We start from the raw sequence: 16,824 nt of genomic DNA on the forward strand, positions 1-16,824 counted from the left end.
GGCTTTGGATATTGTTAACTAAAGAACAGTTCAAAAGACTTTGAAATAAGCTATTTTCTGTGACATTGCATGTATAACTTCCTGTCCTAAATGTCAAAATAACTACCGATTGTGTAGATTGCTGACTCGAAATATTTTTCAAACATCGGAACGAGGAACATTCACGTCCCTAAATCCCATGCCTTCAAGGACTACTTCTATTGTCAGTGTGCAACAAAAAGTGCTTCTTGCGAAAGTGTAATGGATAGACATTTGCATTAGGAATAAATTCATCTGATATTGAAAACTGTGTGTTTTTAAATGCATTCATAGCTCCTGAAGCTGTTGTCAACACATGTGTCTTGCAATGTGACACTCAGTGTTGACAGCATATGTCAACATCTCCACACGACAGGAGTGGCATTCTGAGTAACGACCTCACAATAACACAGCTCGTCATTAAACCATATTCATTTAAATATGGACCGCCTCCGTGGTCTAGTGGATTGTGTGTCGGATGTTCGATCCCCGATAGCATGACACCAAAATATGTTAAAAGATGGTGCTTGTTTATTGCTCGGCATTGAGGGTATAAAACGAGGACTGGTTGCTCGGATATTTCAATTCTCACTACAGAGCATATATATATATTTCAATTCAATATATATATATATATATATATATATATATATGCTCTGTCGTGAGAATTGAAATATTGGCCCTGGCAGGGTATGTCTCTCAGCTTCTGTAGTTAGAGGAAATTGTCAGTTCTTCCCGTGGAGAAAAACTGTACACTGCTCATAAACATATTTTTGATTATCTTTCAATAATGATTGGATCTTTATTGTATTTAATATATATTGGATTGTTATGTTATTTTGTTTATTGTATATATTATTTATACATTTCAAACGGAGTGGCATAATACTGGCCTTTACAAATGAAACCTATATTCATAGCTGATTTTCACACGAAAATTGAAATTGTAGTGCGGCACATCTGTCAGCTCTGCGATACGTTTCTCATTGATATATTTTTAGATTGTGCAGCAGATGAACGAATCAGAGGACGGTTAGGTATACTGACGCATTTCAAATTTTGACCATGTGACCATTTGACGAGTACTTAAAGACATGACAAGCATGGTGGGGCTAACAAAATAACATCTACAGCAGAATACGTTTACCGGTCGATGTAGGAGAGCCAAGCAATTCTGTAACAATGTCATACTCGTTTCCTGGGTAAGTTTGAAACCATTGATAAATCAATCAATCTCGAAATTATATGTTACCGTTTGTTTGAAGAACACACCGTATATATATATACGTTATCTCTTTTTCAGAACGGACGGGGGTGCCTCCTGGTTGGTTGTGGCGTCTGTGGTACCAACCGCTCTCTGTCTCATCATCTGGAAGCTGTGGAACATGCATAATCATAGTCTTAGAGACATGACATGCAGCCTACCTCTACCACCTGGCAGTATGGGGCTGCCTCTGCTTGGAGAAAGCCTTCATTTTGTGGCAATGGTAACTCTCCTTCCTACATTATAGATATTGTACTTATTTACGTATTTAGGTGGAAAAAAATTGTAATGAAACATTAATGCTTTCCAAAAAGTAGGCTTTTGTAACGTAAACCAGATAATACACAATAGTTAATACAATATATTCAGACATTTATGTTTATTTTCATGTTTTAGGGTGCTAATTTCTACAGGAAGAGGTTGAAATCTTATGGTGGAGTCTCAAAAACCAACATCCTTGGAAATCCAACCATTCTCGTCCTTGGAGCGAAGAATGTCCGCAAGATATTAATGGGAGAGACCTCGCTCGTGGCTTCTTACTGGCCACAAAGTGTTCGAACGCTCATGGGCGAAGGAACAGTAAGCCACTCCGAGGGCCCTACCCATAAAACACGAAGGAAGTCTATCGTCAAGGCTTTCAACCACGCCGCCTTGTCCTCCTACCTTCTAGAATCTCAGGACATCTTCCGCTTTTACATTAACAGATGGTGCAGACAAGGAACAGTTTTGGGCTTCGAGGAATGCAAGAAACTGTCCTTAAGGTTTGCCTGTCATGTACTGATAGGCTTTCAGATCAGCGAGAAGGAACTAGGACAACTGATCGAGTTGTATGCCGTGTTTTCAGACGGTCTTTTTTCCATACCTCTGAAAATTCCTGGATCGGGATTCCACAAGGTAAAATCCATAGTTCTTAATTGTCATTACGTGTTAATTAAATCATCTCAACTCACTTTGTAATTCCTAGATGATATGCAATGGTGGCAATGTAATTCCTAGATGATATGCAATGGTGGCAATGTAATTCCTGGATGATGTGCAATGATGGCAATGTAATTTCTAGATGATATGCAATGGTGGCAATGTAATTCCTAGATGATATGCAGTTGTGGCAATGTAATACCTAGATGACATGCAATGATTGCAATGTAATTCCTAGATGATATGCAATGGTGGCAATGTAATTCCTAGGTGATATACACTGGTGGCAATGTAATTCCTGGATGATATGCAATGGTGGCAATGTTATTCCTAGATGATATGCAATGATGGCAATGTAATTCCTAGATGATATACAATGGTGGCAATGTAATTCCTGGATGATATGAAATGGTGGCAATGTAATTCCTGGATGATATGCAATGATGGCAATGTAATTCCTAGATGATATGCAATGATGGCTCTTGTATTAAGACTAATGAAAGTGTATCCTGTGTTCACTTTGTTATATCAATAACAGAAGTAACAGACGTAATATCTCACAATCAAAATAGACTGAGTTCATACATATGATGGTGAACTCATACATGTGACACCATAGTTGTTCTCTCCATTTTAGTGCCGTTGATATTTGTTTACCTTTATCTATTTGCACAGCGTCAGCATTTTTTGGGATTTATTAGTGTAATTGTTTTAAACCATAAGTAAATATTGGTAAATAGTGTATGTGGTAGGTATTAAAAATTGTCTTTAGGGTATGGTAGCTCGCGAAAAACTGATGGAGAAGATCGGAGAATTTCTGGATCGGCGGAAGGAATGGAGCGGTGCCCCCGACGCCCTCACCTACATGATGAAACAGTCGGAAGAGGAGCTGAGCCGGAAGGAGCTGAAGGAGGTGGCCATGGAGCTGCTTCTTACCGGACATGTCACCGCTGGCAGCGCTGCCTGCTCCCTCCTCCTTTACTTGGGGAGAAATAGAGAGGTGATTACTGTTTCAAGTACAGACCACTGTCTTTTTCTCAAGCTCGATTGCATGCAGTTAATTATGACTTGCCTTCTGATAGATTACGTTTGCCCTTTGGGATTTGGGGTCAGAAAAGGTCCTAAGCACAATTGCATGTCGAACGAGGCTGCTAAATGGTTAGATTTCTTGACTCAGTCATGTACAGACCACCGTGATATAGCACGGAATATCGAGGACTATGGCGTAAAACAAAACATAGCTTCGAGGTCAATTCAATGTGTACTGAGTGTGTGCCTATCATCAAAGAAGGAAAACTATAATTAGTGTTTATTATTGTGTAGCGTTTCTTTCAAATTGTGACGAGCAGATGCTGAAAGCTGAAAAATGGACGTAATTCTGCAGATCACTGGGAGAAATGCACCTCCTAAGCGTCGTTGCATTGTGATAATAAACGATACGTGTTTGCACTGTGGTTTCATTATGTTCTTCTGTCGACGTTTAAGGTGCTTGATAAGGTAGTTGAGGAACTGCGACAACACAACATGTATGATGATGTAGGAGGGCTCACCCTTGAACAACTTGGCCAGCTGAAATATGTATCTAATGTTGTGAAGGAAGTTGTTCGAATTGCACCACCTGTTGGCGGAGGTTTCAGAAAGGCACTCAAAACATTTGAGCTAGATGTAAGTAATACATATACAATGCGTTAAAGCATATGATCATATTTAATTAAAGATTAAGAGGAAAATGATTTTTTTTCACATAATTTGAATTTCAAAATCATGCTAATCTTCAGGATAATGTTGTAAAATGTTTACATTGAATACAGGTTGCTGCATAACGCCTTTCCTTCAATTCAAAACACTACTTTAACGAAGCAGTGTGTGACAAAGCACATCATAGTAACATATAATGACGTTCACAACTCTGGAATAACCATTTCATTTCCCTCCCTTGGATTCAGGGTTACCAAGTACCCAAGGGATGGACTGTTGCCTTCAGTATCCGTGAAGCTCAAGAACAAAGCGACATTTTCCCAGATGGAGACAAATTCGACCCTGACAGGTGGGATGATATGACAATGGAAAGGGAACACTTCTTTCCTTTTGGTGCTGGGAGAAGAGTGTGTGTTGGGAAAGAACTTGGGAAGCTCATGCTTAAAATTTTCGTTGTTGAACTTGCTATAAACTGTAGGTGGAATCTCTTGAACGAGTATCCAGTTATAGAAGAAATGCCTGTTCCTCGACCAGTAGATGGACTCCCAGCTGTCTTTTCTTCACTACAGAAACTTGGGATCTTAAAGAGACGTCCTAAAAGTATTGACTTAGCTGCAAAGATTCCTTCAACTAACTCTTACCTCTATCGTTAATGAAAGGTATGGGGTTTATATATATACTGAACCGCAAAAGAAGTAATGCATGAACCGCAAGTAACAATGCATGAAAAGTTGTCATTTAAATATCTGGGTAATCTTTGTTTCTAAAGTTTCTAAAATTTAACATTACCTTGTCCGGAAAAATGAAAGTTGATGATAAAAAAACAAGCAGATGACAATAAAACCGATCGCCCAAACGCATCATGGCAACGGCCGTGGTAACCCGATCCACGTGAGTTCCGTGCAAATTGAAATACACATGCGTTCCCCTATTTCTAGCCCTATAAAAATCCACCCAGATCGGGTAACATTCTTTCGTTATTGAATTGCTACCACATGCCAAGATTGACAAGAAATCAGGGACACCAAGCCCTTGGACGATTGCAAGCTGGACAATCCCCCGGCAAGTCGCCAATGCATTTCAAGTCCTCGTAAGGACCATATACAGGCTCCAGCAACGGTACCAGACCACCAATACTACAGATGACCGACCACGTAGTGGAAGACCAAGGGTCACCAACCGACGTCAGGATCGTCAGATTGTGCGACAGCATCTTCAATATCGCTTTGTTACTGCTGCAGAAACTGCTTGACAGACAAGGGGGACACACCAGCGACACATTCGTGCGGACACTGTGCGTCGACGATTGACGAGCTGACACCTCCACTGTCACAGGCCACAACGAGGACCCATTCTGACATCACGTCATGGCCGGGACCGTCTTCAGTGGCCAACACAGAACCAGCATTGGTGCCACCAGCAATGGAGAAGAGTCCTCTTCTCTGACGAGAGCCGTTACTGTATCTCAACGGCAGGTGGCAGAGAGAGAGGGAGAGAGTCTGGCGACGCCATGGACAACGTTATTCGGATGTTTGTGTTGTTGAGAGAGACTCGTGAGGTGGTCCGAGCATCATGGTGTGGGGTGGAATTGGTCTTGCACAGAGGGTCGGGCCTGTGATCTTCCAGAACATCGGTCCAGGAAGAGGCAATGGTTTCACAGCAGCTCGGTACATTGATCAAGTCTTGAGACCTCACGCCATACCTCATTTGGCACGTCGCCGCAACCACAAGTTTCAGCATGATAACGCCCGTGCCCACACTGCGAGAGCAAGAAGACACTTCCTCCAGCAGAATGGCATCAGAACCATGCAGTGGCCTGCCCTCAGTCCCGATCTAAATCCCATTGAGCACCTGTGGGACGAGATTCAAAGACGGCTGAATGACGTCCGACCAAGGCCGTCAACTGCAGCTGAACTGTGTCAGGCGTTCCTCAGAGTGTGGACTCCAGTGCCTATGGCCTTGATCAACCGCCTTATCGTTTCCATGTATTGACGTTGCACGGCAGTCATCAATGCACATGGCGGACACACGAGATACTGACTTGTGATGCCATTTTTTTAGAGACTAGTGTTGTGTTTCACTTTAAGAACATTTGACACTTTAATTTCAACCTTGATGATCAGATTTGCCAAGTTTCATCTTTTTAATATGTCTCAAAGTATGTTTACACTGTTTGGACAAATATATATTTGGATATATGATAAAATATCAAATGTAAGTATGCTCAACATATGTGGCCTAATGGCTGTTTTCTATTATTGAAAATGTTACACAGCTTTGCTTTGTCAACAATCAGTGTCACTGTTGAAATAACAATACGTCAGGGCAACTCAACACAAAGGCCAAGCCTGTCATGCAGATTTAATCCCTAAACCAAATGTTTGCCTTCATAAGAACCCCCCATGGCTATATCCCCTTAAACCTCTTTGTTTGAATTAATGCAAATCTCCTTCCAATATACATTTATTACATTAAATATGTGATCACTGTTAAATCCAGGAACAACACATGAAAAGAAATTATATCTCAATAAAACAGGAAAGATACATTTTGATCAAATCAGAGCAGACTGATCGTCTCAACCTCATCAACATTTTGGAAATACAAGAACAGGGCAGAGCTATCACTCTGCTCCTGTAATAAAATTTGAAACGAACAAGTTGCTCTTCGTCAGGTGTATCTACATTATTCTAAATTCTTCTTTGCTACTTATCTTGAGACAAACTCTATCTCAGTTGGTGGACCCCCCTGAACCTCTCAATGGAAAGAAAACGAGCCAACCCAACACAATTTGTCGTAGCACAATGAACGAAGCCAACCGACCTAAAGTACAATCAACCCTCATCACAACGCCAGTCACAGTCCAGATCACAGTGGAAACAACAACCTAAACAATACCGGCTTTGCAGTTTAATGTGACACGTCCTTCAACCCAACTACCAACAACACTTATCACTCTTGTGCTAATCATAAGTCAAACGGCACACTTACCCAAGATCAAAAGTATCAACTGGAGCAGGGCAAAACTGATCTGCATCCACATGAAATGAAAACTGGTGAAGCAGATTCTGTTTGCATGCCTTTTTACAGACGGTCAGGTGATGTAAGAAATGTATGTGGCAAACATGTTCAGGAAATGCTTTGGGCTGATATTATTTAACCCAGTAAATCTGAATAGAGATCTCACATTGTCATGTTTTGCAAGCAAGATGGAAGTTCCACTTTGCCATAACATGGAGGAAACTGAATGCTATCACAAATGTATGTCTTTCCCTCTCCCAAGATTTGAAGATGTTAGTAATTAAGTGGAACATGCACAAGCGACGTTCGTTTCGGTTCTCGATTTTTTGTGGCAAATTCTATTAAATTCTAAAACCAAACAAATCAGTGAAATGAACTGGAAGTATATGCTTGTATATCTGGATGATATTATGATGTACAGTAAACCATTTGCAGGGCATTTAGTTCATCTAAAGGGTGTCTTCATGAAGTTATACGATGCAGATCAACACCAGCAAATGAAGCTTATCTATTGAAATTTGAAGCCATGTCTTCATTCAGACAACCGAAAACGCCAACAACCTAATGCCTTTATCAAATTCCACGCAAACACTTGTTCTTCAGTCAAAACTATCATTTTTTTACCCATGTGCGATGCACATGAATGTTGTTGTTTGGATAGATATTGACATGGCCTAAGTAGGTCAGCCAATCAGATGACTCGTTCGATTCTGCCCGCGGCTAAAATCTTCCGCTCGCCTTTCGTTACATTTGTTCCAGCTAGCGAAATAAACTGTTGATGTTTCAATAAGTAAGTAACAACAATCGAATTTAAATGCATGTGTAGAAATGTGGTAAGCTTAATCCTTCTTATCCTTCTGGGAACATGGTTGAACCCTCTGTGGTCAGCTGGTGCGTGTCCGACTCGGTTAGCATAGCCACACAGAGAGTAGATCTACATCGTACGGTATTCCTCACATGATAAACCATCAACTAAATATAGAATACTAAACGAGCTCCCCTGTAATACCACAACTATTCACGAGTTTCATAAAATTGGTTTTACAGGGGAGCTCGTTTAGTATTTTATTTATTACTGGCCATTTATAACGTTTTTAGAATTATACTATTGAGTATGAATATGCTGACACCTACACGATCCACGGCGTAGTCCAATTGAGTTTAACAGAATAATACTTCAAACACGTCAAAAGTTGAAACGGTCCACCTTTAGAATTCACAAAATTATCGTAGGGCTAAGACTATCGCAGCTCACATACTTTAACTCAAACTAACGACTTGTGGAACCGTCCTTGCACCTCAAAGTTTACAATAACGTCACGATACCCGTTGAAGTAATTTGTGGAATTTTGTTGCAAGATACATCGGCCATGTGAAACGTGTTCCGAGAGTACATAAGCACGCGTCTTGGTATTACACAATGTGTAATACAGCTGTATGTTTATTAAACGGGCGATATCTTCAGGGGCAAGTTTGATGGACTTTGGTTGTACACATTGTACAAGTCGCCAGTATGTTTTGGAAGAAACTATAGCCAGCTATATAACTTTTAAAGTATAGGCCTAATCCAGGATATGCGCTTTCTACGAAAACTACAAGAGCGTCATATTTGACTGTTCCTCAGATGTTACACACAATACAATGCCTAAAGCTTTCAAGAGATGACATTCCAACTAAGATGAGTAAGTGACAAATATGATATCAGATGCCATTCTCTATTTTGACATGCACCACATGTTCCTGTGTTGTCTTCGGTTGAACACTTGATTGGCCTTTGCATGTGTTTGTGGAGGTTCCTGCAGTTGGGCAGAATAGTTATACGAACACCCAGTATCACCACTATTTGATAAACACATACTTATGACATAGCCGGAATCATACAACAGACTCTGCTTTTAGCACATATGACTTATGATTATGGAAAGGGTTTTGTTGTTATCTTAATCAATAATCCCAGCCTTACTTTCAAAAAGGTGTAAATTGAAATCTGTGCTTTATTTACACATGACAGTCACGACGTTTACACATGGCAGTCATGACGTTATGCATATCAAATATGCGCAAGGTTCATGAATAATGAATGTATTTCAGTAACCTGGTTGGCAGTATTTCTTCTGCTGTATAAATGTTAGCTGGCTGAATACTGCAAGGGAGTTCTGCAGCGGCCATGAAGCATTTTAAGTAAGCAATATCTTTTTTTTTATTTCTGTTGAATCAAAAGTAGTTTTCTGACCAGAGGTTACTGTTGACAAGCGTGCACACTACTGTTCCGCCCTCTTAGTTGGTCCCATTGGGAGTGAACATCATTTGAACCTTGCCTCAGTATACATGTGCATCAGAATATCTTGTGTTATTCACACATGAAGATAAGGAAAAACAACAAATTTCTATTTCTATCACACCACTATCACATCACGCGTTTGTACCATAATTAAGTGACGCGTGAATATAAAGGAGAATCAAACTACATACATAAAACGAAACAATGTACACACAAGCTCATGCATGCTTGAAGTTAAGCGCTTAAGCGACAATTTGACAATGGCTACTAGTGTAGAATTGCCATAAATATTATTCTGCGAGAACCTTTTCAGTTACAAACTGTTCAGATCGTCCTCTCAATACTTTCATAAACTGGCAGTTTCAAGAGGTTTCCGTTTCGTTGATGGATGGACAAACCTATCAAAGGTCATAAATTTTGTTACAACTGTGTACCTATTAAGTCTTTGAAAGGCTTTTAGAAATGATACACATGAGGAAGAGAATTTGTGGATTTCAACTTCTTTATTATGAGGAACACAACGTTTTGGAGTACTTACTCCTTCATCAGGTGAATGTGAACCTATGGATATTTATCAGGTAATTCTGGAACATTCCCTGAGAGCATGTATGACGACTTCTGGTTTAGTGTTCACAATTGTGGTAACAAAATAATGAAGCGGCCCACAAATAACTGAAACTCTCAATCATACTGGCAACTTCCAATATGCCATTTATAAAGCGCCGAATTCCATCCACCAAATTGTTGCTCACAGCGCTACGTGATACAGGGAACTCACGACATATACATAATTATGTACTGTTCTGTGTTGTAAATGAAAGTTCACCACTGATTGTAGACATTCTATGAAGAGGTGTGCCTTTAGTCCAGATTTGGAAGTAAAAGAAGGTGTTCCAAAATACTGCGGCAGAGTAAATAGAAGCAACACAACCCTTTCTAGAAGAGACGTATTTGTGGCAACCGATATTTGGACTTTGGTACTGACTGTTGATGGTTGTTACTTGATCATGGCTGTTTTGCTGGGGCATAAGGTGTGATAAGACGTTCAGATATGATGTGTTGGAACACTTAGAGACAGAAAGTTAAAACATAGGCAGGGGTATCGTTGAATAATGCCTGCCCTGAAGGGGAATCAGCTGATCATCACCAAATAAAATCATTGTTGTCTGACATATTTTACGAAATCAAATTGGAAGGTAGGGACACATATTGAGCAAGATCTATGCCACCATGACTACGTTATGTGCTTGTGTGAACTGAGCAAGATCTATGCCACCATGACTACGTTATGTGCTTGTGTGAACTGAGCAAGATCTATGCCACCATGACTACGTTATGTGCTTGTGTGAACTGTGTCGAAGCTGGTGGGTGTCGGTTGCATTAAATTGTAATACTTTAACTGGTGTTGACTGTCTATTTGGTTGGATGGCGTGTGAAGGATCAATTTTGGTGTTGTTTGCCTGTGCGACAGTACCTGCCTGCCTGTCTATGTGAGAGAATAGAACCCTCGAGGACCTACCATTGTCATGCGAGTCCCAGAATCAAACTGGCGATACGGAACGGTATTACGTCGCTAGATACTGTAGGTCCCCTGGAACACATTTTACCGGTTCGAGAACTTCTTCAGGTAAACCGTAAACCATATACATGTACATACAAATTTTCAGTACACCGATCGTAGAAAGGACTCGTTCTATTCTCTTCTTTTTTATGATTGGGGAAATGGTTTTATCGCTTTTAATAATATTGGAATTGGTCCTCGTATTAGAATTGTTATTAACTGTTGTAATATTGCTAAGAATGAAAGTATGTCCTATTTTACACGTGGACATTGTTCAGTCTTCATGTTTTAGTTGTCAGTGACATGATGTTGGGAAGAAAGCAATTCACTGACATCATAGAAGGGACAGATGTACATACAACTATACATTACTTTAAAAATAATTCGGTTTCAAAACAAAGTTTGAATTCGATGTTTAGATTATTTGATGAATATATTTGAACTCCAGCCTTGCCTATGCATTTCCATTATCGAGCGTAGTGATAACTTCAGCCACAAATTCTGCCTTGTCTAACAGGATCAATAAGTTGTTGATGAAAGCTGTCCATTTTGTGAGCATTTCCGGTATCAAGTATGTCATTCGAATGTCAACAATTTTAAAAAGAAATTTTGAACAATTCTTGACGGAAAATTGTAAAACATGCCTCGAGGATGCTTAAACGCGTCTATCAGAATACAAAAGTAGTTATTGATATGCTGAGCATAGTATTTAGCGAATCAGAATCCAACTAAAAGTCTTGACAATTATGATCTAAGAAACGAGAATACAATACGCGACGTCACTCTTTGCCTGACGGCTATACAAGAAAGAAAGTACAATCGGTTGCTATTGATTAAACAGCCTGGGTTTATGATGGGTCATTATCAACTCCTTGAGAAAATATTTTATTTTGCAGACCAATTCTTCACACCCTTGTAAAAATTCAATAAAGCAACAAAAGAGGTTCTTTCTTTTTATTTGATTAGATCCATGTTAATGTTGTGTGAATGTTAATGTTTTCTTGAAACAGTGCAGGTTCTCAACTGATGCCCTTTGCTATTTAGGGATTTGACGAATTCATAATTTTCCGTATCCATTGAAACAAGTTTGAATATGACTCTGTTCATGGTAGTGTGTTTCTTCAGACCATGATGCCGTTGTACAAAGCGATCTTAGCACTAAGGTGATCGCAACTCCCATACCTTAACATAGACTTACGACAGTTTGGTACAACGGCACCCATATCTCTAAAATTCATAAGTATTCTTTCATGGAACTTTGCGCAAAGAAAGACAAGGTTGTCAACTGGTGCCTTTTGCTAATTAGGGATTTTAAATGTTTTCCTTTTTTCATGGCAACAAAGTTCCGATTCCCACAGTTCCATGGTATTGTTTTGATAGCTCAATAACTACTCTTGTGTGCGGGAAGACAGATTAGATAGAAATTCTCTCATCAAGTTGGACTTAAAGTAACACATGATTTGTTCTTTCGAATTTGGGGGCCGAGCGGATTTGATCTGCCGATGACTCATGTTGTTACCAGTGGATGGTTCTCATTAACATGACTAACTTGGTACTTTGTGGGTTGGAGTTGTAATCATGAACCGTCTTGTTTGGTTGGTATAAGGCAATATATCTTTGTACATAGACAAAAACTCCTAACACATTATTTATATTTCAGTTCAGTGTGGTTTCATTGTACACCCCCCCCCCCCCCCCCCCCAAACCCCCCCCCCCCCCAAAAAAAAAACCCAACCCAAAACAACAACAACAAAGACAAATAAACAAACAAATAAAGGAACTAGCCACTTATGGCTGCACTCACGGGTGCTATACGCAAGTTCTCAAAATACCTTGAACGCTCATCTACTGCCATAATGATAACGTAGCTGAAACAATACTAACAGCAAGGAATAAACGCAGGTTCCACTATTTAGGTTACCAAAACACGACAATGAGGCTTTGTGAAATGCAGGTACAAGCATGGGCCCCAGTCCTCGGCTGTCATTCTCGACTCCGGGTGTTTATGTCATCAACCAGAAGCAAGAAATGTTTGTCCTGTCATACAGGGCGACGGAAAACGCCAGAATTATCATTATTATGCCACTTTTTAAAAATTGATATTCGTGTGAGGTCTTATGACAGCGCCCGCGCGTAGACCGAGATGCAACCATATACAACAAGCAGTCGCGGGATGCACAGGTTTCCTTGTGCTGAAAGTCCTCATTTACGTAACTTTCAAAGTCAAATGTAAACATGTGTTCGATTAAGTGTATAATTTTAGCGCATTTATTTAAATTTACTAATCTATCCCTGTTTTATATAACGGTATGTGAAAACAAGTTATTGTTGTCATTCTCTGAACACGAGGGGGCAAAGCATACATTAAACCAGCTGGTCTGTTATGTTGTTGCTGACATCACCGTTGTCAATTGCACTGCACAGCTGATCCGTGATCCCAGGGCTTGATGCGTGGGGGTCAAGTATCCTTGTCAGTTTCACCTTCTGACTGACGGTTGCGGCGGCAAGTGTGACAACTCACTGATGTATATTGCACGCTGGGCGCCTGGTAGTTTAGCATCAAAATCACCAACACTGAAACAAAAATATATTTTAATATATCCATAAAAGCATATAAATGACAATAAACAACCTAATTCCATACCAACCACTTTAATAAATAAATTATTATTTCAATACTTAACAAGGATTGTCCATGATTGCTCACTTCCAGTGTCTTCAAGGGCTTTCTTCCATTAATCAGAACTATCTTTTGTTTGTTTGTATGTTGTTTAACGCCACATTATTCCAGCTATATGACGGCGTCTTTAAATAATCGATTTAGGTTATATTATTTACAAGACGCCTTGATATAGATTGCCGGGCAAGAGAAAGTATCCACCCATGTTTGATGGCGGCTCAAAATGAATCAAACAAGAAATAATTGTGAAGTATTTTATTATGGGTATAACAGTTATGTTTGTGACTTATGTTTGCAGTATTTCGGCGACTCTTTTCAGCCTAGTAACGCTTTGATAACGTTTGTAACATACTTTCTTTAGACACACAGTTTATTTTGTTGTTACTGACTGCTGGGTAAGACAGTATACATACAATAAATCACCCAATCCAACATTGTATGCTGTGACATTGCAGGAATCTTAAAACAACATTCACTCACTCACACGTATGTATACTTATTCTGTGGAGAACTAGGATGAGTTGATGACAATTTATAATAATTATGATTCAATTTGCGGCTTGAAACAACATTCAACCAAGAAAAGTCGCCTTTTACGGCAAGCATGGGTTGCTGAAGACCCATTCTACCCCGGATCTTCACGGGTTCATGGAAGGGTCACTGGATAGTACAACCTATACAACGCGCCATGCTTGTCCCTGTTTTGCCTTTCCAGACGGCCACGCCCGTGCCCACCATGCACATATAGTCACTGACTCCCGCCACCCGCTACGCTAGCCGAACTACGGCCAGGCGCTGCAAGAGGAGTTGACAAGACTCCCTGAAATCGTCATTCGGAGATTCATTCGGGCCATGTCATTCCGTATATACAAATGTTTGACCAATCGTGGGAGCATGACCCATAATTGATCACGTCATCTCAAACGTTCATTTTTCACTACACACCCCTGTCGTCTTTCTCGGTTGTTTCCACCCTTACAATACACCACCAACATGTTTAAATAATGACAGTGGCGGGCTACCTCGCCCAGATGAACACTACCTACTGATGAGTGAGTGAGTGAGTGAGTGAGTAGTGAGTGAGTGAGTGAGTGAGTGTGGTTTTACGCCGCCTTTAGCAATATTCAAGCAATATCACGGCGGGGGACACCAGAAAAGGGCTTCACACATTGTACCCATGTCTGGAATCGAACCCTGGTCTTCGGCGTGACGAGCTAACGCTTTAACCACTAGGCTACCCGACAGCCCCACCTACTGATGAAAATCAGCATGTCGTGTCGCCTGATTACGTTATCGATAGAGCGGAGAGATACAGAGCTACTTGAGGGGATTTCCTCAAGGTCCAATAATATCGAAGCCGACACTTTTTACTTTTGTAAAACCAAGGGACCTAACTCCCAGTAGATACATACAATTTGTGTGTGTGTGGGGTGGGGGTGGGGGGGTGGGGGGGGGGGGGGGTGGGGGGGGGGTGGGGGTGGGGGTGGGGGGGGTGGGGGGGGGGCTGGGGGGGGGGGGGGCGTATAACATATTTTTGTTCATGGAAATGAGTTGGGATTGGTGAACAAGCTTTACAGCTTATGTAAACACCGCTCCAATACAACATATATTACATATTGAAATGAAGGATGTGACGTCATCGATATAGACATTATTTAAATAATATGTTTGTACATATTACATCAAATACAAATACAAAGTGAACATAAATAGAAAGTTACAGCTTGTGTGTGTCTAACAAGTCGTTTGTAACAAAAGTAATAGTCAATCATGGGGTTGTTGTCCGGTTAATTTAATTATTAATTTGTGAAGAGCTGAAACGTTTTGTCTTGATGATGAAATCGTGGACGGATTCAACTAATTTCTGGTTTTCAGAGTGAGCAAGTTCATTATTTCCGTTCATAATAGTATCCAGGTTATAACCGGTAGTATAAAAGTGCATATTTAGTCTTATCTGAGTAAAGTTACAGCAAGTAAAAAAGTAATGTAGGGCGTTTTCACTCTGATATCCACAGGAGCAACACGGACTGTCAATTAAATGTCTGTTATAATACTTATCGGCGTTTAGGTCGCTACAATCGAGTCTGAGGCGGCATTGAACTATTTGACAGAATCGAGTGCCATAGCTAAGGTCAAAATAAGTCTTATTTTCGGATTTCGTAATTAGGTTTTTAAATTCTGACAGACTACTTGACTCTTTGGAATTTGGTAGAGCATTCCATAAGTGTATTGTGTCTGGTAAAAAGGATTTGGCGTAAGAAGAAGTACGGCTATAAATTCCTTGTATTTCAGAACTGTTTCTTAAATTATAGTTTGTAGTTAATATAGTTCGCTTTTAATAACTAATGTTTGGTATCTGTTTAAATGGATTGTTTGTTATGATTAATGTATCTGTCAATATAAGGATTGAAGTTGTATTTATTGACATTCATCAGATGATGTAAGTGTCTCACGTGAGGAAATTCCGTGATGCGCGAAGTGCTTCATGACAAATTTGTTCACGTGAGGCACTGTCTTTATCAGCTGATGAACGTCAACATGCACAACATCAATCCTCATTCATTGTCAAGTTACACCTGGTCTTCCTTTTTCTTATCCATCAATTACCATCACTCGGTATGTCTTTGCATTTCTGTAATCATCTGTCATTTTCGAATATCCCAAACTTTTTTTGAGAGTAGTTTCTCAACTGTATTTCCATAAGGAATTTAATTTAGTCAGGATTGTCTTTCACGATTAATATTCTTCTATCTCCGAGACGTGAATTCAATGATGACCGGACCGCCTCCCTGTTATAGTGGTAGAGCGTCCGCCCGGAGAGCGGAAGGTCCGGGGTTCGATCCCCGGCCGCGTCATACCAAAAGACGTTAAAAGATGGTACTTGTTGTTACCCTGTCTGGCGCTCGGCATTAAGGGGCTAAAACAAGGACTGGTCGGCTCGGAGTCAGTATACTTTGTTTGAGTGGGGTATTCATGTTAAACTGCGACATGGTATCTCAGTGAGCTAGCACTATAAATCGGCATCAGTCCGGACTAGTACAAGCAGCAACACACACACGTGCATGCACGTCGCTATATAAGTGCAATAATCTTAGACGCGACGTTAATCTCCATTTCACCTCACCTCACCTCAATGATGATCGGCGAACGGTTTCACCATGACTAAACTGTCTCTCACCATGCTATGATACCCATTGACAGACAAACAATTCGCTATTGTACATAAACAACAAAACACTCTCTCATGAACATTGATCCCCAGCCAGAACGGAAGCTCTGAGCTTTGAGCAAAGGGACCAAAGCCAAACACACCAGTCACATTGGACAGAGTTCTACAAAGTATGACAGAAACAAATCGATCCGCTTCGTTGTCTGTGGCAATT

General features: G+C 40.3%; 1 protein-coding gene across 1 annotated transcript; it reads left to right on the plus strand.

The window, feature by feature from the left end:
• Positions 1-1,079: 1,079 nt before the first annotated feature.
• On the plus strand, positions 1,080-4,955 carry LOC124117291 (cytochrome P450 26A1-like). The gene is made up of 6 exons (XM_046479106.2): positions 1,080-1,220; positions 1,322-1,505; positions 1,679-2,176; positions 2,973-3,200; positions 3,686-3,865; positions 4,147-4,955. The coding sequence occupies exons 1-6, from the start codon at positions 1,201-1,203 to the stop codon at positions 4,549-4,551; spliced, it is 1,515 nt and encodes a 504-aa protein (XP_046335062.1). The 5' UTR covers positions 1,080-1,200; the 3' UTR covers positions 4,552-4,955.
• Positions 4,956-16,824: the final 11,869 nt, after the last annotated feature.

This window comes from Haliotis rufescens, unplaced genomic scaffold (genome assembly GCF_023055435.1).
Source record: "Haliotis rufescens isolate VD_foot unplaced genomic scaffold, xgHalRufe1.0.p SCAF_12, whole genome shotgun sequence".
Classification (NCBI taxonomy): domain Eukaryota; kingdom Metazoa; phylum Mollusca; class Gastropoda; order Lepetellida; family Haliotidae; genus Haliotis; species Haliotis rufescens.